Source organism: Taurulus bubalis (genome assembly GCF_910589615.1).
Source record: "Taurulus bubalis genome assembly, chromosome: 1".
NCBI lineage: Eukaryota > Metazoa > Chordata > Actinopteri > Perciformes > Cottidae > Taurulus > Taurulus bubalis.
The window spans coordinates 2905450-2930983 of NC_136589.1; the positions used below are offsets into that span (position 1 = coordinate 2905450).

Below are 25534 nucleotides of genomic sequence, written 5' to 3' on the forward strand. Positions count from 1 at the left end.
ATGATGTCATCTGGTTTCACCAGAACCTGACCCGGTGGCTCTGATGAGGATCTTTAAGAAGAACTCTATAGAACCAGACCCCGTTCTCTCTGGTGGTCTGGTTACTGATGGAGGTCTATAGAGGACCAGGACTACACTGAGACTATAGAGGACCAGGACTACACTGAGGACTATAGAGGACCAGGACTACACTGAGGTCTATAGAGGACCAGGACTACACTGAGACTATAGAGGACCAGGACTACACTGAGGACTATAGAGGACCAGGACTACACTGAGGTCTATAGAGGACCAGGACTACACTGAGGACTATAGAGGACCAGGACTACACTGAGGACTATAGAGGACCAGGACTACACTGAGGACTATAGAGGACCAGGACTACACTGAGGTCTATAGAGGACCAGGACTACACTGAGGTCTATAGAGGACCAGGACTACAATGAGGTCTATAGAGGACCAGGACTAGACTGAGGTCTATAGAGGACCAGGACTAGACTGAGGTCTATAGAGGACCAGGACTACAATGAGGTCTATAGAGGACCAGGACTACACTGAGGTCTATAGAGGACCAGGACTACACTGAGGTCTATAGAGGACCAGGACTAGACTGAGACTATAGAGGACCAGGACTAGACTGAGGTCTATAGAGGACCAGGACTAGACTGAGACTATAGAGGACCAGGACTACACTGAGGACTATAGAGGACCAGGACTACACTGAGGTCTATAGAGGACCAGGACTACACTGAGACTATAGAGGACCAGGACTACACTGAGGACTATAGAGGACCAGGACTACACTGAGGTCTATAGAGGACCAGGACTACAATGAGGTCTATAGAGGACCAGGACTAGACTGAGGTCTACAGAGGACCAGGACTAGACTGAGGTCTATAGAGGACCAGGACTAGACTGAGGTCTATAGAGGACCAGGACTAGACTGAGACTATAGAGGACCAGGACTAGACTGAGGTCTATAGAGGACCAGGACTACACTGAGACTATAGAGGACCAGGACTAGACTGAGGTCTATAGAGGACCAGGACTAGACTGAGACTATAGAGGACCAGGACTAGACTGAGACTATAGAGGACCAGGACTACACTGAGACTATAGAGGACCAGGACTAGACTGAGGTCTATAGAGGACCAGGACTAGACTGAGACTATAGAGGACCAGGACTAGACTGAGACTATAGAGGACCAGGACTAGACTGAGACTATAGAGGACCAGGACTACACTGAGACTATAGAGGACCAGGACTAGACTGAGACTATAGAGGACCAGGACTACACTGAGGTCTATAGAGGACCAGGACTAGATGAGACTGGTTCAGGACCAATGAAAGTTCCTCACTGTAACTTTAACCTCCAACACCAACAGAGAAAAGCAGTCACCAGTTTATTTATTATTATTTTTGTAACACTCCTCAGAGCTTCAGGAGTTTAGAGACGAACTTAAAAAACAAACAAATAAGAAATAAAAGCATCCAATAGATCATCATGATGTTGAGCCAAATACCTAAATATTAAAGTCTGACGTCAGCGTGACGCTCTGCTTCTGATCATGAAAAGCAGGTGAAGATGTGAGACGGATGCCGTGGGAGAAGTGTTCCCTCCCCGGTGTCTGCAGGAGATCTCCTTCTCTAGACACACACCTGGACAAAGTCATGTGACCACGCAGCTCCTCGCCTGACGTTGATGTTGTTCACGCAGAGCGGCTCCTCCCGCCTGGAACAGGCAGGCCAACACATGAGATGTCACGGGTAAACCTTTACGTCTATTACAAAGTACATTAGTCATCTATTTATTTATTGGTGGTCAGGGGTTAATTATTCAGGGTTAGGGGTTTTGTGTTTCAAGTTTATTATTCAGGGCTAGGGGTTTTGTTTCAGGTATTAAGGTTCAGGGTTTCGGTCCATTTTGATCATTCCACCTTCATATCTGTCAAGAACAGTCTCATCTCTAAAATCTCCTCTCTAATATTTCATCTCTAACATTTCATCTCTAATATCTCATCTCTAATATCTCATGTCTAATATCTCTTCTCTAATATATAATCTCTAATATATAATCTCTAATATATAATCTCTAATATCTCATCTCTAATATGTCATCTCTAATATGTCATCTCTAATTATATAATCTCTAATATCTCATCTCTAATATTTCATCTCTAATATATAATCTCTAATGTCTCATCTCTAATATCTCATCTCTAATAAATAATCTCTAATATATAATCTCTAATATTGCATCTCTAATATATCATCTCTAATATCTCATCTCTAATATCTCATCTCTAATATATAATCTCTAATAATTCATCTCTAATATCTCATCTCTAATATTTCATCTCTACAGAAACATACCTGGAAGCTGTTGATGGTTTCCAGAACACAGAAGAATAAAACCTCCCAGAGATAAACTTGTGTGTGTGTGTGTGTGTGTGTGTGTGTGTGTGTGTGTGTGTGTGTACCTGAGCGTCGGGAACTCGGAGAGGCAGACGGACTTGACGTGAATCTCTGCTTGTCTGTAGAACCGAGCTCCGGTGTTCTTCAGCTGGATGGAGGCGATCTCACACAGAGGGTGAGGGTGAGAGAGCACGGCCCTGTAGAGCACGGTGTCTGTGTGGCTGCCACACACACACACACACACACACACACACACACACACACACACACACACACACACACACACACACACACATAAAACACACATGAAACAATAATAATATAGTTATCCTGAATTATTTTGTCCACAATAATGCTGTTTGACGTTCTCGTCATCAACAATGAATCAATATTTAAGAAAATAGATGATTTTCTGTATGTGTATTTGATGAGTCGTTGTTTCCTCATCGTGACGTCACAGACGGGGAACCTACAGCCGGAGCCGCCGCTCGGTTCCCAGGTTCTCCGTCGTCAGCGTGACCTCCAGCTCGGCGCTCTTATCCAGAGGAGAAACCTCCAGCTGCAGCAGGAAGTGGCGCACTGAGGGAACATGTGTAAGAAACTGAGGAAACATGTGTAAAAAACTGAAGGAACACGTGTAAGAAACTGAAGGAACATGTGTAAGAAACTGAGGGAACATGTGTAAGAAACTGAGGGAACATGTGTAAGAAACTGAAGGAACATGTGTAAGAAACTGAAGGAATATGTGTAAGAAACTGAGGGAACATGTGTAAGAAACTGAGGGAACATGTGTAAGAAACTGAAGGAACATGTGTAAGAAACTGAGGGAACATGTGTAAGAAACTGAAGGAACGTGTAAGAAACTGAGGGAACATGTGTAAGAAACTGAGGGAACATGTGTAAGAAACTGAGGGAACATGTGTAAGAAACTGAAGGAACATGTGTAAGAAACTGAGGGAACATGTGTAAGAAACTGAGGGAACATGTGTAAGAAACTGAAGGAACATGTGTAAGAAACTGAAGGAATATGTGTAAGAAACTGAGGGAACATGTGTAAGAAACTGAGGGAACATGTGTAAGAAACTGAAGGAACATGTGTAAGAAACTGAGGGAACATGTGTAAGAAACTGAAGGAACGTGTAAGAAACTGAGGGAACATGTGTAAGAAACTGAGGGAACATGTGTAAGAAACTGAGGGAACATGTGTAAGAAACTGAAGGAACATGTGTAAGAAACTGAGGGAACGTGTAAGAAACTGAGGGAACATGTGCAAGAAACTGAGGGAACATGTGTAAGAAACTGAGGGAACACTTGTAAGAAACTGAACGAACATGTGTAAGAAACTGAGGGAACATGTGTAAGAAACTGAGGGAACATGTGTAAGAAACTGAAGGAACATGTGTAAGAAACTGAAGGAATATGTGTAAGAAACTGAGGGAACATGTGTAAGAAACTGAGGGAACATGTGTAAGAAACTGAAGGAACATGTGTAAGAAACTGAGGGAACATGTGTAAGAAACTGAAGGAACGTGTAAGAAACTGAGGGAACATGTGTAAGAAACTGAGGGAACATGTGTAAGAAACTGAGGGAACATGTGTAAGAAACTGAAGGAACATGTGTAAGAAACTGAGGGAACGTGTAAGAAACTGAGGGAACATGTGCAAGAAACTGAGGGAACATGTGTAAGAAACTGAAGGAACATGTGTAAGAAACTGAGGGAACATGTGTAAGAAACTGAAGGAACGTGTAAGAAACTGAGGGAACATGTGTAAGAAACTGAGGGAACATGTGTAAGAAACTGAGGGAACATGTGTAAGAAACTGAAGGAACATGTGTAAGAAACTGAGGGAACGTGTAAGAAACTGAGGGAACATGTGCAAGAAACTGAGGGAACATGTGTAAGAAACTGAGGGAACACTTGTAAGAAACTGAACGAACATGTGTAAGAAACTGAGGGAACATGTGTAAGAAACTGAGGGAACATGTGTAAGAAACTGAAGGAACATGTGTAAGAAACTGAAGGAATATGTGTAAGAAACTGAGGGAACATGTGTAAGAAACTGAGGGAACATGTGTAAGAAACTGAAGGAACATGTGTAAGAAACTGAGGGAACATGTGTAAGAAACTGAAGGAACGTGTAAGAAACTGAGGGAACATGTGTAAGAAACTGAGGGAACATGTGTAAGAAACTGAGGGAACATGTGTAAGAAACTGAAGGAACATGTGTAAGAAACTGAGGGAACGTGTAAGAAACTGAGGGAACATGTGCAAGAAACTGAGGGAACATGTGTAAGAAACTGAAGGAACATGTGTAAGAAACTGAGGGAACACTTGTAAGAAACTGAACGAACATGTGTAAGAAACTGATGGAACACTTGTAAGAAACTGAGGGAACACGTGTAAGAAACTGAAGGAACACGTGTAAGAAACTGAAGGAACATGTGTAAGAAACTGAAGGAACATGTGTAAGAAACTGAGGGAACATGTGTAAGAAACTGAAGGAACATGTGTAATAAACTGAGGGAACATGTGTAAGAAACTGAGGGAACACTTGTAAGAAACTGAAGGAACATGTGTAAGAAACTGAGGGAACACTTGTAAGAAACTGAGGGAACACGTGTAAGAAACTGAAGGAACACGTGTAAGAAACTGAGGGAACATGTGTAAGAAACTGAGGGAACATGTGTAAGAAACTGAGGGAACATGTGTAAGAAACTGAAGGAACATGTGTAAGAAACTGAGGGAACATGTGTAAGAAACTGAGGGAACATGTGTAAGAAACTGAAGGAACATGTGTAAGAAACTGAGGGAACATGTATAAGAAACTGAAGGAACATGTGTAAGAAACTGAGGGAACACTTGTAAGAAACTGAAGGAACATGTGTAAGAAACTGAGGGAACACTTGTAAGAAACTGAGGGAACATGTGTAAGAAACTGAGGGAACACTCGTAAGAAACTGAGGGAACACGTGTAAGAAACTGAAGGAACACGTGTAAGAAACTGAGGGAACATGTGTAAGAAACTGAAGGAACATGTGTAAGAAACTGAGGGAACATGTGTAAGAAACTGAAGGAACATGTGTAAGAAACTGAGGGAACATGTGTAAGAAACTGAGGGAACATGTGTAAGAAACTGAAGGAACATGTGTAAGAAACTGAGGGAACATGTGTAAGAAACTGAAGGAACATGTGTAAGAAACTGAAGGAATATGTGTAAGAAACTGAGGGAACATGTGTAAGAAACTGAAGGAATATGTGTAAGAAACTGAGGGAACATGTGTAAGAAACTGAAGGAACATGTGTAAGAAACTGAGGGAACATGTGTAAGAAACTGAGGGAACATGTGTAAGAAACTGAGGGAACATGTGTAAGAAACTGAAGGAATATGTGTAAGAAACTGAGGGAACATGTGTAAGAAACTGAGGGAACATGTGTAAGAAACTGAAGGAACATGTGTAAGAAACTGAGGGAACATGTGTAAGAAACTGAAGGAACGTGTAAGAAACTGAGGGAACATGTGTAAGAAACTGAGGGAACATGTGTAAGAAACTGAGGGAACATGTGTAAGAAACTGAAGGAACATGTGTAAGAAACTGAGGGAACGTGTAAGAAACTGAGGGAACATGTGCAAGAAACTGAGGGAACATGTGTAAGAAACTGAAGGAACATGTGTAAGAAACTGAGGGAACACTTGTAAGAAACTGAACGAACATGTGTAAGAAACTGAGGGAACATGTGTAAGAAACTGAGGGAACATGTGTAAGAAACTGAAGGAACATGTGTAAGAAGCTGAAGGAATATGTGTAAGAAACTGAGGGAACATGTGTAAGAAACTGAGGGAACATGTGTAAGAAACTGAAGGAACATGTGTAAGAAACTGAGGGAACATGTGTAAGAAACTGAAGGAACGTGTAAGAAACTGAGGGAACATGTGTAAGAAACTGAGGGAACATGTGTAAGAAACTGAGGGAACATGTGCAAGAAACTGAAGGAACATGTGTAAGAAACTGAGGGAACGTGTAAGAAACTGAGGGAACATGTGCAAGAAACTGAGGGAACATGTGTAAGAAACTGAAGGAACATGTGTAAGAAACTGAGGGAACACTTGTAAGAAACTGAAGGAACATGTGTAAGAAACTGAGGGAACACTTGTAAGAAACTGAGGGAACACGTGTAAGAAACTGAAGGAACACGTGTAAGAAACTGAAGGAACATGTGTAAGAAACTGAGGGAACATGTGTAAGAAACTGAGGGAACATGTGTAAGAAACTGAAGGAACATGTGTAAGAAACTGAGGGAACACTTGTAAGAAACTGAAGGAACATGTGTAAGAAACTGAGGGAACACTTGTAAGAAACTGAGGGAACATGTGTAAGAAACTGAGGGAACATGTGTAAGAAACTGAGGGAACACTTGTAAGAAACTGAAGGAACATGTGTAAGAAACTGAGGGAACACTTGTAAGAAACTGAAGGAACATGTGTAAGAAACTGAGGGAACATGTGTAAGAAACTGAGGGAACATGTGTAAGAAACTGAGGGAACACTTGTAAGAAACTGAAGGAACATGTGTAAGAAACTGAGGGAACACTTGTAAGAAACTGAGGGAACATGTGTAAGAAACTGAGGGAACACTCGTAAGAAACTGAGGGAACACGTGTAAGAAACTGAAGGAACACGTGTAAGAAACTGAGGGAACATGTGTAAGAAACTGAAGGAACATGTGTAAGAAACTGAGGGAACATGTGTAAGAAACTGAGGGAACATGTGTAAAAAACTGAAGGAACATGTGTAAGAAACTGAGGGAACATGTGTAAGAAACTGAAGGAACATGTGTAAGAAACTGAGGGAACATGTGTAAGAAACTGAGGGAACATGTGTAAGAAACTGAAGGAACATGTGTAAGAAACTGAGGGAACACGTGTAAGAAACTGAGGGAACACGTGTAAGAAACTGAGGGAACACGTGTAAGAAACTGAGGGAACACGTTTATGTGTCAGAATATACAAACTATGCCCACAATGCATCATAAACACAAGTATAGTGCGTTAAACGTTGCGTAATCACAGTTATAAGCACTCGTAAACATCCATAATAAAACATTTTAGATGAAAAATCTTTTTTCTGAGGGCTTCCTGGTCCAGACGGATCATAGTTCATAAGTCCCATAGGTAGTAATACATATAACCATTTATAATGCATTATAACCTTTTATAATGCGTTATAACCTTTGATAATACATTATAATCTTTGCAAAAATCAGAGTTTTAGAACTCTAGATTTTTAGCGACAGCTCCATCAAAACAGTGATGTTATTGATGAGTGTTGTTATTAATGAGTGTTTTTATTAATGGGTGGTGTTATTGATGAGTGTTTTTATTAATGGGTGGTGTTATTGATGAGTGGTGTTATTGATGAGTGTTTTTATTAATGGGTGGTGTTATTGATGAGTGTTTTTATTAATGGGTGGTGTTATTGATGAGTGTTTTTATTAATGGGTGGTGTTATTGATGAGTGGTGTTATTGATGAGTGTTTTTATTAATGAGTGTTGTTATTGATGAGTGTTTTTATTAATGGGTGGTGTTATTGATGAGTGGTGTTATTGATGAGTGTTTTTATTAATGAGTGGTGTTATTGATGAGTGGTGTTATTGATGAGTGTTTTTATTAATGAGTGGTGTTATTGATGAGTGGTGTTATTGATGAGTGTTTTTATTAATGAGTGGTGTTATTGATGAGTGGTGTTATTGATGAGTGTTTTTATTAATGAGTGGTGTTATTGATGAGTGTTTTTATTAATGAGTGTTGTTATTGATGAGTGTTTTTATTAATGGGTGGTGTTATTGATGAGTGTTGTTATTGATGAGTGTTTTTATTAATGAGTGGTGTTATTGATGAGTGTTTTTATTGATGAGTGTTTTTATTGATGAGTGTTGTTATTGATGAGTCTTGGAAGTTGAAGGCCGTTGTAGGAACTCACAGCAAAACGGAGGTGAGGAAGTGGTGAGGAGGAACAGCTTCTGCTCTTTGGGAACCGGAGACACTCTGACCCCGCTGTTCGGTAACAAACCTGAAAACACAAGCGAGCGTCACACAGCAGCTCTGCACGTCACAGACGTCACAAAGGGCTCCGGGTCACCGGGTCGGTCCGGTAGAGATATGTTTAAATAATCATATTTAAACATATCATTTTACAAAACTTGTGATCCAAAAAATGCAGAAAATAATGTCTATATATATATAATATCTTAATGAATTGTCTTTCTCACCGATCGTGGGACACGCCCCCCTGAAGGCGTCGCAGTCCACGCAGCGCCCCTGCAGGAAGTCCTCGTAGCTGGAGCAGGGGATCCCCGTCAGCGCGCACGAGCCGTTCAGCGCGCTCATGTAGACGTGCAGCGCCCTCATGTGGTCGCAGAGCACATAGCCGTACACTGGGAAGTACACGAGCACTGACAACACACAGAGAACTAAGGCCGCCAGGTGTCTGGAGACAGTTCATCTACACACATGCTATTACATTTTATTTATTTTTTTTAAATTTTTTTTACTATTCTATTTATTTATTTTTTATTTTAATTTAATTTAATATGTATATAGTTTTTATTTTATTTTTATTTTATTTATTATATTGTCTTTAACTTCTTGAAGAAAAAGAAAGCTACTCTTTGGAGGCCACATTATTTATTTTTTACAGATTTTAATTTAATTTAATATGTCATTAAATTGTTTTTATTCTATTTTTATTCTATTTTCATTTTTTCTATTTTTTTAATTTATTATCCTTTATCCTCTTTGGAGGACACATTGTTTTTTTTACAGATGTATTTTACTCATCTTTATAATAATATATCTTAACATGATGGTATTTTGCTATATTAATCTGAGAAGTAACTAAAAACAGATAATCATTATATTTCCCTCTGAGACGTAGTAGAAGTGAAAATGGGAAGCACAAGTACCTTAAAGGTGTCCTGAAGTACACAGTACTAGAAGTACTTTCCCTGGTTTTAGGCTGGACTTACTTGAGGGGAACCTGGAGCGAGCGCATCCAGTCTGGTCTTTCCCTCCGTTCAGAAAGAAGTCCACGTGACCCACAGGGATGGAAATCCCAAAATCTGAAGCAGAAGAAAAACCTCATGAATGCAGTTTTACTCTGAGAGGAGAAAACACACCACAGGAAAGCAAATGTCCTCAGTCTGTGGCAGTTGTGTTCTCAGTGTTTATGTTTGTTCCCACGTTCCTTTCCTGCTCTCCGACCACAGCGAGTGACTCATGTTGAGGAAACATCAGAACTCTGTGTTTTTATGAGACTAAACCTCTGAAATGTTTCACTGCGACTCGAGAGAACCAGTAAACAACAAGAGAAGCTAACGTTAGCATCCACAAGCTAACAGCCAATCAACTGAAAGCACCTTTATGTATTGTGTTGTATATCATACTTTAGTTTTTAATCTATTATTATAGTATATATTACTACATTTCACCTCATACTATATCTTAAGTTATATCCATACTATACTATTTTAATTCAGTTTTATTACATTAGACACAATATTATGTTTGTAGTATATTTATTTGTCATTTATCATGTCATAACTTAATCATATTATATATTATTACTTATACTATGCCTTGTTCACTTTGTTGCTATTAATAACACCACGGCCACTTGTGCTTGTTGCTCCTGTATAGTTTATATTTTCACTTATTTATTTATCTTCTACTTTTATATATATTAGAAATATATATATACAAATAAATAGATATACAACAAATATATATATATATATATATTATATATATACAATAAAAAATAAAAATATATATACAAAATTATATATAACAAAATATATATATATTATATATACAACAATATATATATATATATATAAAAATCTATATAAGTATATATATATTCTGTTTCATTCAGTTGATCTTTCAACAGAAAACTTCTCCCAAAGTGTTCTCAGGTATTGATCTACTTATTAATAAGTGGATCATAAGTCTTCCTGCATCTGAACTCACAGTCGGAGTCGGTGTGGACGGCGTCCACAAACTGAGCGTCAGAGGAGTCGAGCCGGTCGTAGGTGTCGGCTCCTTTAAACATCGGTCCAGCAGGATCCAGACCTGCAGGACGAGGAACAGGACTTACCTTCAGGACTGAGGATGAAGGGTTTGGGGGTGAAACGTGCATCTTCAATGTCTTAATATAAAGACAAAGCATATTTAGTTCCATCATAACACAAGAAGTTTAGCAGCATTGTTCCAAAGAGCCTGGTGTTCCTTTTGTAAGGTCTCTGTTTTACATGAACCGTCACTTTGTGACTGTAAAAGCTGCAGGAAGAGAAAGTACACAAGAAAACAACAAGAATGTGGAGTTATTACTGAATGAATTGACTCGTATGCTTCTAGATTCAGACGGAGGAAGAAGGAATCGAAAGTGATAAAAATCACACTCACACATCATTGTTGATGTATAGCAGTTTCCTCTGGATTCATCTCATCTTGATGAGCTTCTATCTTCATGAATGTTTCGTAGAAGCTTGCATGTTACGATCATAGTAGCTTTGCACCGGAAAACATTTCCTTATACTTCTTACTCGTACTTTTACTTGAGTACTTCCATGTTCTGCTATACGTCCTACTTCTCCTCCACTGCATCTTTAAGGTAAATATTGTACTTTTTACTGCAGAAAATCCTCCTGCTTCTCAAGCTAAATAATAATAATGTCATATTTTCCTTCCGGTTCCAGTCCTGGCTGCGTCTCCTTTGATCTGCACTCACGTTCAAACTCCCTCAGACAAAAAGACCGGACACAAGGAGAGAACAGTGGCGCTCTGTGTTCTGGAGCCGAGCGTCTCCACGCGGCGGCAGAGGCTCTTATCAAAGTGCCGTTGTCCTTTTGAAGAGCCGGCTTATCGTCCAAGGTCACACTGAAGGGCATTCAGGGCCGAGAGACACTTCACTGTGTGGCTGCAGAATAACAGCAGCTGGCACTTTTACTTTCCACACTCGCCAATAACAATACAAGAAGCTGTCAGCACGGTTTTGTTGTTGGATTCTTTGTCAATCTGACGTCTGATCATCAAAACCTTCAACTGCAGCATCTAAAGGATTATTTTTCAGAAGAGCAGTGACGTGCCACATGGAGGAGGACTCACCTGTGATCCGTCCTATCTTCCCCTGAAACAGAGTTCCCACGAAGCCGGCGACGTGAGCGCCAAGACTGACCCCGATGAAGTGGAAGGACTCCAGCTTGCATCCATGTTTCTGTCGGACAAGACAGCTGCAGTTGTATTTTATTCAAGTGATGCAGAAGTGTCCTAAAAGCTGCATTCTCTCTCCTGACCACCAGGGGGCGACTCCTCTGGTTGTATAGAAGTCTATGCTTCATGTGTTAATGGTGCATTCTCTCTCTCCTGTCCACCAGGGGGTGACTCCTCTGGTTGTATAGAAGTCTATGCTTCATGTGTTGAAGCTGCACTCTCTCTCCTGACCACCAGGGGGCGACTCCTCTGGTTGTATAGAAGCATATGCTTCATGTGTTAAAGCTGCATTATCTCTACTGACCACCAGGGGGTGACTCCTCTGGTTGTATAGAAGTCTATCTTTCATGTGTTGAAGCTGCACTCTCTCTCCTGACCACCAGGGGGCGACTCCTCTGGTTGTATAGAAGCATATGCTTCATGTGTTAAAGCTGCATTATCTCTACTGACCACCAGTGGGTGACTCCTCTGATTGTATAGAAGTCTATCCTTCATGTGTTGAAGCTGCACTCTCTCTCCTGACCACCAGGGGGCGACTCCTCTGGTTGTATAGAAGCATATGCTTCATGTGTTAACGCTGCATTATCTCTACTGACCACCAGGGGGTGACTCCTCTGGTTGTATAGAAGTATATGCTTCATGTGTTAACGCTGCACTCTCTCTCCTGTCCACCAGGGGGTGACTCCTCTGGTTATATAGAAGTCTATCCTTCATGTGTTAAAACTCCAATCTCTCTCCTGACCACCAGGGGGCGACTCATGTGGTTGCATAGAAGTATATGCTTCATGTGTTAAAGCTGCATTCTCTCTCCTGATCACCAGGGGGCGACTCCTCTGGTTGTGAAGAAGTATATCCTTCATGTGTTAACCCTCCTGTTATCCTTCAATGTTTAACGTCTCTAAATATATTTAAATGAATGAAAATAAAAGCAGATTATTCGTGTTCCTCTCACGTTGAGCTGGTTGATGAGGACAGAGATCTGCACAGCCACCTCCTTGTAGTTCTCCACCACCAGGTTGTAGGCGAAGGAGGCGCCGTAGACCCAGTCCACCACCACCACGTTCACGTCCTCCGCCATCAGCAGGGCGCGGGCCAGCTGCTTCACCCAGGACGGCTTACTGCCGATCGCCCTGCGGGGGAGGAGGGGTGAGGAGACATATGGAGGAGTTTTTAACATCCATCTAAACCAAATATCAATTATACCTAAAAATAAGAACTCTACTTCTCTGAGTTTATGTCTCAATCTCTAGTTTCAAGTCTTCTTCAATACAGCATGACGTTCATTTAGTAAATTATAGCGAGTTAAACAGACCACAGAGACGTATACGGCTCACTTTTCACATTTCAAATATGGTCACTTCCTGTTCCCTGGTTGCAAAAAAAACAACATGGCGATGGTTGTAATCCAAGATGGCGGAACTCAAGGCTTCAAAACATCAGTCCACAAACCAACGGGTGACGTCATGATGACTAGTTGAGTTCATTTAGTACCAGAGGTTCATTGAGAAAAAAGGTTTATTTAAGGTTCCTTAGGGGTTCTTCAGGGTTCTTCAGGGTCCTTAAGGATTCTTCAATCAGGGTACCAGTCCTTAAGAGTCCTTTAGAGTTATTTAGCATCTTTAAGGTTCCTTGAGGGTTCTCAAAGGTTGATAAAGGTCCTTATGGGTCCTTAAGGGTTCATAAGGTTTCATAGGCTTCTTAATGGTTCTTAAGGGTCCTTAAGGGTTCTCAAAGGTTCTCAACGGTCCTTACGGGTCCTTAAGAGTTCATAAGGTTTCATAAGGTCCTTCACAGTGATTAAGGGTTCTTAAGGGTTCGTAACAGGCCTTACAGGTACTTAAGGATCCTTACATGTTCATAAGGTTCTTCACAGTCCTTATGGGTTCTTAAGGGTTCGTAACAGGCCTTACGGATCCTTAAAGGTTCATAAGGTTCTTCACAGTCCTTAAGGGTCCTTGAGGGTTCTTTAGGGTTCGTAACAGGCCTTACGGGTCCTTAAGGCTTCTCTCCTCACCTGTACCCGTGGACGATGACTTTGGTCGGGCGGGACACGTTGAAGTAGGCCGGCTGCTGTGTGTCCGTGAGAGACTGGTGGGAGAACATGTGAGCACAGTCCATGTTCCTCCGCGTCAGCAGCAAATACCGAACCTGCAGCGGAACCCGCTGCTGCCGGTACTCCTGCCAGGTGATGTTGTTGAGGTCGGAGCACTCGGCGCCTCTCGGTGTCTCCTCCACACCTGGAGGGAACACACGATGGAGCACCGGCTCATCTCCTCACAGCAAACAACAGAACACCAAATAACAGGTGACGACAGATCAAAATGTGATTTATTTAAAGGGATTATCCTCAAACTCTTCCTACAACATACATGAATAGTGAAAAGGCGACGGACACGTTAAGTCTCACGGTGTCGAAGAGATTTTCAAGTATTCAAATTTGTTCTTATTATAAAACCATATCGTTTCAAACTAGAAAACAAAACGTTCATTTATTTATTTAAAGGTCCTGATTTAAGTGTATTTATTTGATGGAATATAAAAACAATTATCAAACACACACATGTGTTTTTCTTCCTGTATTTCAGTAACACACCCAAGACAACCAACATTACATAGCTATCTGCAGCAGAATCCTAACTGATGATAATAACTAACACTTTAAAGTTAAATGAATGAATGAAAATGTAAACCAGGTATAAATAAAAAAAGTACAATGTGTACAAAAGCTCATTTTCTCCCCATAAACTGTAATAGTACACACAATGTGTACTGCCAATGTATTTCACTACAACGTTTCACAAAGCTCAATCTTTTTCTCTGCCTTCATGTTTGGATGTTGCATGAAAAAAAAAAAAAAAAAACCCAGTGATGCAGAATACAAAACCAACATGTTTCCCAATGAGCGCCTTCACTTACCGACCACCAGCAAGGTGAAGACGGCCAGGACCCCGAGGAGGACCGGTGTTCTCTGTGGAGCCATAGATGTGAATGGAGACTCGCTGAGGGAAACTTATTTGTCGCTCAGCCCCAGATCGGCAGCCGGAGGTCAGCTTTGGGCTTGAGAGAAAATCCTGTGTGCAGTGTTGCAACTCTGGGGCGACGGCTGGAGTTCAGCTGACTGGAAATGTTCCTTATTTATTTTGCAAGGCTCTACTTTCAAACAGGAACGTCCTTTTTACTCATTTCATTTGTCAGCGGGGTGTTTTTTGTTCTTTTCTTCCCAGACTCGGTTTGCACCGGACCGACAAGAGGTCGCAGCCTGGCAGCGAAGCCATGACCTCACTGGTGTTCAATGGCTGTTTGTTAGAAAGGCTGGACTCTGGCCCGGCTGCCCACTGGTGTGTGTGTGTGTGTGTGTGTGTGTGTGTGTGTGTGTGTGTGTGTGTGTGTGTGTGAGTCATAGAACGTGGGGCTTTAATGTGGGGGGTTTAGGGAAATCAATCATTAGCTGATCCACTTTCGCAATGTGTTTTCATGTAATAAATGCTCTCATGGGAATCTTTCTGCTGAATTATCGCTGTGATTCTCCAAATCGCTGCTGTGAACACACATGTTGGTTTGACTGGTTCTTGCCGCTCGGTTTAAGGTCATAATTACACAAAAAATGTAATCCGTCCCAAAGGAAAATGGGTCAAGGGTAAAGATCTGCGTCACAAAGTGATTTAGGGCTTAATTGTAATTAAGGGCTCAGATGCAAAGAACAACCTGTAAATATAAAAAGGTGCACTGAGGAGAATGCAGATCTTCACCAGGTGTGTCTTCAACGTTCACTGATAGCATGAACACAACATATTAACCCCGTCTAGTTACCAATAGACTCAAACTCAAAAACAACAAAACTCAAAAACAATGTTTGCAGCCGATCGGCACGAAGATGTCGTACGAGACACGTCACGCAATCTTGCCAAATACAACAAGTTGCGGCTGAGTTGCAGCGATGTACTCAGCAGTGCACGCGCCGGTAGTTCCGTTAGCCGTGAACCAAACACATACTGTTAGACGCAGAGCAGCGGCTGGAGGGTCAGCGATGCGCTCAGCTGTTTGATCACGACACTCAATGCCAGTAGAAAAACAGGTGATGAAAAGGTGTGAGTCACCGCAAACAATAACCAAAATATTATGCAGTTTGCTGCAGCAGAATGAGAGATTCTGCGTGGACGGACGCAGAGGTGCACACGCACACACGCACGAGACCAATTGCATGACCCACCTGTTGTTTACCCTGAATGTTTACCCTTCCAAAAAGTCTGTCAAGAAAAATAATGAAGGTTTCCCTTAAAGTTAAATGAGTTGATGACTTTAAATGAAAATGAACAATGCACATGTTTTTTTTCTCACCATAAACTTTAATAGTACACACACAACATATTGCCATCCAGTACAGAAACAACAGGTGATTTACACGAGTCAAAGCTACAAGATATGAACTTAAAGTGAACACTTCTCACTATACTGTTACACCGTAAGTCGTCTCTGGAGTTTGAGGTTATTATCTGTGTATTATCAGACAAACAAAACAAACAAAAACATGTGTGAAATGTGGAAAGAAGTAAAACCACTACGAGTGTTGGGGTGCTACACTCATTTGAATAATAAGAACAACGCTGTGACATAGAAATAATGGTCAAAATGACCCTGTATATGTGTGTGTGTTGATGGGTCATTTGACCCCAAGACAACACGAGGGTAAAGAAACAGCCGTGATGATCGGCATGTTTTTGGCTGCGTGCTTCACGTTCCTTCCTCTAAAACTCTCTCTTCACCGCCGCTGCAGGAACAAGCGCTAACACGGCGCCGACGTTTAGCCGACTCTCATTTGGCTCTTATCTTCTCCCTCTCGGTCGGCAGCTCGGAGGCGAGCCACTCGGTGGTGCGTTTGCGGGCCTCCTGCCAGGTGTACCTGGGGGCGTACCCCAGGTCCCGCTCGGCGCCCCGGTAGGAGAAGCTGAACGGCGTGTTCAGCATGGTGACGAGCTGCCGGTTCAGCGGCGGCACCACGCGCACCAGCGGCCGCACCATCGTGCACAGCATCTCCATGATGAAGCAGACCGTGTACATCATCCACAGCGGGTACATGAGGCGCTTCTGAATGTCGAAGCCCAGCGGCGCCATCACGGCGTGGTTGAAGTCCGAGTAGCTCACGAGCGGCGTGTCGTCGGAGAGGAAGTAAAACTTCCCCCCGATGGCGCTCCTCTTCTGCGGGTCTTTGAGGCCGCGCGCCGCTTGGAGGTGACCCGAGGCCACGTTGCCCACGTACACGGGGTTCACCCGGGCCTCCGGGCGGGACATGCGGTACAGAACGTCCTTGTTTCGGATCCCGTCGCCCATGTGGCCCAGCAGGAAGCGGCAGCCCTCGCCGTAGATGTACATGGGCCTGAGGGCGCAGGTGGCCAGCCGGCCCCCGTTCTGGAGCACCTCTCCGTGGGCCTGCAGGGTTCTGTCCTCGGCCTCCTTCTTGGTCTTGCTGTAGGCGAACTTCAGGGCGCACTCGTACGCCATGTCCTCGGTGCCGTTGACGATGGGTTCCCCGCGCGGGTTGGGCCCCATCACCTCGATGGTGCTGGTGTAGATGAAGGACGCCACGTTCTCCTGGATGCACGCCTCCAGCAGCAGCTGCGTTCCTGCAAAGCAGAGATGGAAGTTAGAAGAGATGTTAATAACTGCCAGAGGAGGTTAGAAGAGATATTAATAACTAGAGGAGGTTAGAATATATCTTAAAAACTAGAGGAGGTTCAAATAGATCTTAATAACTGCTAAAAAATATCTTAATAACTAGAGGAGGTTCAATTAGATCTTAATAACTGCTAAAATATATCTTAATAACTAGAGGAGGTTAAAATATATCTTAATAACTAGAGGAGGTTCAAATAGATCTTATTAACTAGAGGAGGTTAAAATATATCTTATTAACTAGAGGAGGTTAAAATAGATCTTAATACCTAGAGGAGGTTAAAATAGATCTTAATACCTAGAGGAGGTTAAAATAGATCTTAATACCTAGAGGAGGTTAAAATAGATCTTAATACCTAGAGGAGGTTAAACCTTTGTTCTTTTCACACCAACAAAGAAATTAAACAGATTAAATCAGAGAAGCTGCATTTATTTTCATGGCTGAAGTTGAAAAGCATTAAAGAAAGAAAGAGTTAGTTGCAATCAAAATTGGTCTGCTTGATAATTTTCTATATATTGTGAATAGTAAAATAAGTCAATAAATCAGAATCTGTACGATAACAGAGGTGTGGTAGTTCATTGAGGGACCTTCACTGAAAGCTATGTGTGGAGTGTAAACAGGAAGGCGGTGGACGTGTTAAACAAACAGCAGACTTTCACTCAGGAGACCTGAGTTATTATTCTCTCACACAAACACGTGTTAAAAGTGATCAATTGAAAGCATTTTGAGGCGTTAACAGAAGCCACAAAGTCCCTTACAGTGAAACCCAGTCAGAGTCGTGACCTTGACCGTGACCTTGACCGTACCTTTGACATTGACCCCGTAGATCTCGCTGTACTCCACTGCGTCCGTCACGTCGATGATGGACGCTATGTGGAAGACGATCGATGCTCCTCGGCAGCTCTTCCTCAGGAAGTCCCCGTCTCTGATGTCGCCCTCGAAAACACTCAGCCTGGTGTCGCCTCTGCAGTCTGAGAACCAGAAACCCTCGTCCATTAACACAACATGAGATCTGGTCATTTGGATGTCGGGTACAGTATTTTCACGTGTGTTTTATCCTCAACCCTTGTGTATCGTGAGCATATTGCATTCATTTTGCCAAAGGGCGTTTTGGGAGTTGAACCTCAGCTCTTTTAATCTTTTATAGTCTATAATAAACTGAAGCAAAAATACAAAGAACAAAGATTTTTTTAATGATGTCAGACTTTCAATCTGGAGCCCTGACAACAAAATTATAATATTGTATTTTTGTAGTATTGTAATTGTCCATTTTTTGTCCTCTTTGGCCAATACATGCTATTCTTCTGTTGTCCACTAGGGGCACTGCAGTGATTCATATCATTGCTCATCATTGATGTATCCAAGACAGTGAAAAATAAATCTAGCATTTATTATATAGAAAATAATTAAATTGTTGTGTTGTAAATGTTTTTATCTAAAAGTGTAAAATAATAATATATAATTGTACGGTGGTTTTAATGACCTCTTTGACATGTTGGTAAGGACATTAACAAATGTTTTTTAAAGTAGGCTCAAGGGTTACAGTTTTGTTAAATAAGTATATAAAAATAATACATTTAAGCCCAAGACTGTTATTTTATTTTAAGCCAATAATAATTTTTATATTATGAATTAGTATTTTTTTTTTTTTTTTTAAGTGGGTCCAACGACACCAGGTATATTTTATTTATTTGTTTGTATGTTTTATTTATTTGTTTGTATGTTTTCTATTCCATTTGCTCTCATGGTTATTTGTTTGGTTTTATTGTATTCATTGCCTTTATGGTTCTTTTTGTTTACCGGTATTTAACTTAAACTGCTTTGCTTCTCTGTAGAGCACTTTGTAAACTTTGTTTTTAAAGGTGCTATAAATAAAGTTATTATTATATTATTAGAATGTTTATGAAATTAGAGAAGCTGCACTTCATTTCATGGAATGAATGAAGTTGAACATCTTTAAAGAAAAGAAAGAGTTAGTTCAGCTTGATCTCTTTCTATATTGTGAATAAAGTGTAATGAAGACGGATCTTTACCCTCCAGAGACTCTAGAAGTTGTGGCTGCACTCGGATGTCCAGCAGCCGGATCTCCGCCGCGTTCTCCTCCTGCAGCAGCAGCCTCAGCAGCCTCTTTCCCAGGAAGCCACCGGCTCCCGTCACCACACACACTTCACCCGTCAGAGACATCGCAGGCTCCTTCTCTCTGTGCAAGAACACAAACTACCAACCTCTTGAAGATGCTTCTCAAAGGAAAGAAAAACTCTGGAGAAAAAGAGAATAGAGCTTTTGTGTTGGTGGAGGTTTTGGGTTCTCAGCTCCTTCTGCCCTCGCAGCCTCAGCCTTTTCACTATTTGTAAACCCAGAAACTTAACCATGAAAAAACGAATTATCTGCTCCGAGATAGTGTGGAAAAGGGGAAGGGCTCTGCAGCTCTGTGGAGCTAGATAAAAAGGCTGGAATGTTTTATAACCAAGGACAGTTTCTGTTGGAAGTATTAGTCTTTCTTCAAAGTGGGAACAACTCTGCTTGTGACTAAGAGAAAAAACATGTCTTTAAAAAAAACAATCATTCTACTTTCATTAAATGAATGAGTTCCCAAGATGAACAGATGGAAGGAGTGCTGAGATATTTTAATTAAAAGGAACATCATGAACTGGAAAGTCCCTTTAAATGTGTTAAATATCTTCTCAAACACCAGTCGTATCTGTTCTGATGGAAATAAATGCTTGTTCATAACCTACTAAATTAATTTGTATGTAATCTACGTGATTGCGAGCCCGGAAATGATCGTGACTTAAGTTAAACCAACAGACTGTATTTAGGAGGCAGACATCGTCACAGTAACGTCACCCATTGGTTTGTGGACTGAGGTCATGAGGCCTCTTTGGCATTTGGCATCTTGGTTTCTGGCCGTCGCCACCTGGGTTTTTATCCATCGCCATCTTTGTTTCTGACTGTTGCCATCTTGGTTTCTGGCCGTCGCCATGTTGGTTTCTGGCCGTCGCCATGTTGGTTTCTGGCCGTCGCCATGTTGGTTTCTGGCCATCGCCATCTTGGTTTCTGGCCGTCGCCATGTTGGTTTCTGGTCTTCGCCATGTTGGTTTCTGGCCGTCACCATTTTGGTTTCTGGCCATCACCATCTTGGTTTCTGGCCTTCACCATCTTGGTTTCTGTCCGTCGCCATCTTGGTTTATATCCATCGGCATCTTGGTTTCTGGCCATCGCCATGTTGGTTTCTGGCCATCACCATTTTGGTTTCTGGCCGTCGCCATCTTGGTTCCTGGCCATCGCCATCTTGGTTTCTGGCCTTCACCATCTTGGTTTCTGGCCGTCGCCATCTTGGTTTTTTAAAACCCGAAGTGACAAGAGAGGTTGGAGCTCAACAGCAATGTATTTGGTTGCTTAAAATAATCCACAAACCTAGTTGTGAGCAGAATGTTTTTTTTTTATTTACCACTTTGAAGCCAAGCGCTATATATTCCCGATACATTATAGAGAAGGCAGATATCTCAAACACTTTGCAACTCACATCAAAACAATCTAGATAAACACAAGCGGTCAGAGAAAAACATTCATTTTATTTTGGAGCAAACTGTTCCTTTAAGCCTGTGTTTGAAGTGTCATCAAAGGGATAATATTTGCTTCACAAGCCCTGGCCATGGTTACCGCTTAGTGTAGAAACTCAGAGGAACAGTTGAACAAGGTTCCCTTCAGAAGGAAAGATGAGTAGATCAGATCCGTGTACTCCGGGTACAATAATGAAATGCTTTCCTCCAGAGGAAGGCACAAGGCCAGAGCTGCCAAAACAAAACAAGACTCGTCATTTCAAGGTGACATCTGTCGTCCAGATGGCCAAATGTGTTTTCCCTCGCTCCGTGATGAATTATAGAGTTGGCCATGTAAGTGGTACACTGGGTCATGTGCTGTGGTGGAGACTCAGAGTGCTGCAGGGTTTTCACCCTCTCGGACCATCATGTCTGTAAAACCCCAGAATAACAATTCCTACACTTCAACCAGGAGACATTCATTCTCTCAACGTTGAGCTACGTCGGCTTCTTTTCAAGTTATTTGCTTTATTTGAATGAAGAGTGCAGCGGGGTTAGGCCATGACTCACATCTTACTGTGTAGTATATATATATATATATATATATATATATATATATATATATATATATATATATACTGCTTCGTGCATCTTTTCTATGTGAAGTCTCTTTTCTTTATTTTTCCTCCCTGGCGTATGAATCGACAGACTGTGGTCTTATCTGCAAGGTGAAGGTCGACGTCTCAAGGGCACTGTAGTCGTCATTCCACTTGCATCAGATGCACCTAAAAGAGTGTGTGAGTGTGTGCGTAAGTGTGTGAGTGTGTGTGATTGAGTGTGTGTGTATGTGTGTGTGTGTGTGTGCATGACTGTGTGCATGAGTGTGTGTGAGTCTGTGCGTGAGTGTGTGTGTGTGTGTGCATGACTGTGCATGAGTGTGTGTGTGAGTGTGTGCGTGAGTGTGTGTGTAAGTGAGTGTGTGCATTAGTGTGTGTGCGTGAGTGTGTGTGTGCGTGAGTGTGTGTGTGCATGAGTGTGTGTGTGAGTGTGTGCGTGAGTGTGTGTGTGAGTGAGTGTGTGCGCAAGTGAGTGTGTGCATTAGTGTGTGTGCGTAAGTGTGTGTGAGTCTGTGCGTGAATGTGTGTGTGTGATTGAGTGTGTGTGCGTGTGTGTATGCGTGAGTGTGTGCGTAAGTGAGTGTGTGCATTAGTGTGTGTGTGAGTGTGTGTGTGTGTGTGAGTCTGTGGTGAGTGTGAGTCTTTGCGTGTGTGTGTGTGGATTAGTGTGTGTGTGTGTGTGTGTGTGTATGTGTGTGAGTGTGTGTGTGTGTGTGAGTCTGTGGTGAGTGTGAGTGTGGATTAGTGTGTGTGTGTGTGTGTGTGTGTGTGTGTGTGTGTGTGTGTGTGTGTGTGTGGAGCTCTGGCCTTCACTGACGCCGAATAAGTGTGACATCAACAGTTTATTTTCATCTTAAGAAACACTGCACACATATATATAAATATACAAAACATAACTTCTATATTTGTACATGCCTGTTGGATCTGCATGTGCGCTAATCACGGTTTTATCTCGAAAAAAATGTGGCCTTCACGCGTCTGATTAACAGGCGGAATTTCCAAATTCGTGTCATTCTTGCTTCCGTCTCATGACTGGAGTCCTGGTCTGAAGCGCTGGTGACGGTGGAACAGACGGCGCTTGTTAGCAGGATAAAGTCATCCTTGTTTTTGGTCTTGAGTTGTAAAAGCATCACAGAGCGAAGAAAAGATAAAAAATAACGGCAGCTGTATTCTTTGGTCACAGTATTTTCACGAGTCAGAAGCTGCGAGCAGAACTTTGGCGGTCGATTTGAAGCGCTTCAGCCTTTCTCTCCTTTTTACAAACTGAAAGCAGAGAGACAATTTGATCTCTTTACATTGCGTCAGCTTGTGAAACAGCGATAATGCCCAATGAATGGAGGTCCGGCCGATGAGACCCTTTGTTTCCTTTTTACAAGCGGAGCCAGAGAGAGAAAGAACACGAGCGGATGCTTCATGACTGACAATAAAAGCAAAGACAGGAAATGTCTTTTTAACAGTAAAGTCTGAGGAAGAGGTGCAAACCGCTGAATGCTACCGTTAGATAAGTAGCCGAGCGTGCAGGTGGTGCAGTATCAGCTCTTAGCTGTAGGCAGCGGCCCCTCCTGCAGCTGAGCCTCGTCCACCGACCCTTCCGGCAGATGCACGGTCATGGTGCAGGCTCGGATCCCCCCCAGGGGCTCCAGCACGTTGAACACACGGTCCCACGCGTCGCGCTCCGGATCGTACCGCTGCACAATGTCCACCATGCACCGGCTGTTCCAGGAATAGCCTCCCACCACGTAGATCTGCCCGTTGAACACCGTCACGCCGACGTCGCTCTGGCCCCGGGACATGGGCGCCACCACCGTCCACTGGTCCGAGTCCGGGCCGTAGTACTCGCAGCCCAGGACGTCGTCGTAGTCGCTGCTGCCCCGGAAGTGGTTCCCGCCCATGACGTAGAGCCGGTCGTCGACGGTGCACATGCAGTGCAGGCCGCGGAGCTCCTTCATGTCGGCTCGGCGGCTCCAAGCGTCGGCGGCGGGGTCGTAGCACCAGAGCTCCTTCTGGAAGGTGTCGCGGGTGATGCCACCTGACAGGAGAGAGTCCAACACACGGGACACGTCAGAGAGGATCCTCAAGGAAAGATCGCACGGGCGTTTCGTTCAACCTACAGGACCGGAAACATGTTCCCCTCGTGAAACTCTGTAAACCAGAGAACACGCTGAATGACGAGGTTTCTGAAACAGTGAATCAGTTTCACGTCAGCTTTGTTTTGCGTTAGCAGAAACACAACACTGAACGTTATGAACCATTAGTTATGTTTAGAGCAACAAAACTACCTGGTAACGGGAGAAGAGCTTGATTTTGGTTCAAATGATAACGGAACATCTTAACATCACATCGGAATATAAGATTGTAACAATGCAACAACGCCACAACGTAGCAATGCAACAATGTAACAATGCAACAACGTAGCAATGCAACAATGTAACAACGCCACAACGTAGCAATGCAACAATGCAACAACGTAGCAATGCAACAATGTAACAACGCCACAACGTAGCAATGCAACAATGTAACAATCTAACAATGCAACAACGTAGCAATGCAACAATGTAACAACGTAGCAATGCAACAATGTAACAATGTAACAACGTAGCAATGCAACAATGTAACAATGCAACAATGTAACAATGCAACAATGTAACAACACCACAACGTAGCAATGCAACAATGTAACAATGCAACAATGTAACAACACCACAACGTAGCAATGCAACAATGTAACAATCTAACAATGCAACAACGTAGCAATGCAACAATGTAACAACGTAGCAATGTAACAATGCAACAATGTAACAATGCAACAACGTAGCAATGCAACAATGTAACAACGTAGCAATGCAACAACGTAGCAATGCAACAATGCAATGTAACAATGCAACAACGTAACAATGCAACAATCTAATGGAACAATGCAACAACGTCACAATGCAAGAACATAGTAATGCAACAACGTAGCAATGCAACAATGTAACAACGTAACAATGTAACAACGTAGCAATGCAACAATGTAACAACGTAACAATGTAACAACGTAGCAATGCAACAATGTAACAACGTAACAATGTAACAACGTAACAACGTAGCAATGCAACGTCACAATGCAAGAACGTAGTAATGCAACAATGAAACAACGTAGCAATGCAGCAATGCAACAACGTAACAATGCAACAACTTAACAAAGCGGCCGGTTCATCTCTTGGTTTCAACGTCCCAACAGCGACCCGCCATGTTTTTAAAATAACTGGCGCTCTGTTTCTGCCGCTTACAGCTACTTTAAGCTCATTTTTCGGGGGTTTATTCAGATAACCAATAAATTAAACATTTTAAATAAAGAAGTGTGCAGCTGCTGGAGCCCACACACAGATAGATGCTTCAGGGAGGGGAGACCAAACCAGGGTGTAAACACATGGATGCTGGACTTGGTGTATATGAGTGCTCATGTTTCTGCCTGCACTTGTTCAGACACTTTAATTAGCTCACTGCTCTCAGCTTTCTATTCTGAATATTTCTCTTTTCACAGACTCAACGTGTCTTCCTCCATATAGAAGTGGAGGAATGTAGGTGTAACCTTTCATCTTTGTATCTTTTTGTTTAATATCACGCCTGTATTCTGGTAAACATCACCGACGCGGTAAAGCTTGTGAGAGTCGTGGGTTTTGTATTTGTTGCAAAGCACTGGGACCACAGCGCTCGCTGGGTTTCCTGCATCTCATCATTGGTGTGAAACAGTTTCTGCTCTTCAAGCCTTCTCTGTCTGAGGTTGCTAAGAAACCTGACAGCCATCAGAGCTCAGGGGTTTCTGCGAAACAGGAAGTGGTGTGGAGTTGGCCAGCCGTGCAAGCTTTGTCAACAATTCCTCTTAACAAAATGGAACCTTTTGTCGCTGATAGAAAATACATTCCTGCATCAGTTTGGGGTGCATGCTGGTTTTAGCACCTAAAGCTGATACAAATAAATATCCACACAGTTAGATCTCTGCAGTTTACACTTTATTTGAGGGTTTTCTGCATAG

The 25534-nt window shown here is 42.4% G+C and overlaps 3 protein-coding genes across 3 annotated transcripts in view; all 3 read right to left on the reverse strand.

Annotated features, from left to right (window-relative positions):
* Nucleotides 1–1459: 1459 nt before the first annotated feature.
* On the reverse strand, nt 1460–14666 carry pla1a (phospholipase A1 member A; the record flags this gene model as incomplete). The annotated part of the gene is made up of 11 exons (XM_079226689.1): nt 1460–1733; nt 2482–2637; nt 2890–2995; nt 8397–8486; nt 8686–8868; nt 9442–9534; nt 10445–10546; nt 11582–11690; nt 12639–12816; nt 13701–13923; nt 14603–14666. 11 exons carry the CDS (start codon nt 14664–14666, stop codon nt 1649–1651), a joined length of 1389 nt encoding a protein of 462 aa, XP_079082815.1. The 3' UTR covers nt 1460–1648.
* Nucleotides 14667–16170: 1504 nt separating this feature from the next.
* Nucleotides 16171–19541, reverse strand: hsd3b1 (hydroxy-delta-5-steroid dehydrogenase, 3 beta- and steroid delta-isomerase 1; the record flags this gene model as incomplete). The annotated part of the gene is made up of 3 exons (XM_079227475.1): nt 16171–17307; nt 18164–18328; nt 19391–19541. The coding sequence occupies 3 exons, from the start codon at nt 19539–19541 to the stop codon at nt 16499–16501; spliced, it is 1125 nt and encodes a 374-aa protein (XP_079083601.1). The 3' UTR covers nt 16171–16498.
* A 2804-nt stretch (nt 19542–22345) lies between these two features.
* The window catches only part of LOC306748920 (kelch-like protein 9), a 15789-nt gene continuing 12600 nt past the window's right edge, over nt 22346–25534 (reverse strand). Inside the window, exon 11 of the mRNA XM_079232153.1 lies at nt 22346–23545. Coding sequence (XP_079088279.1) covers nt 23049–23545 — 497 coding nt within the window. The 3' untranslated portion in view covers nt 22346–23048. The remainder of the gene's footprint in view (nt 23546–25534) is intronic.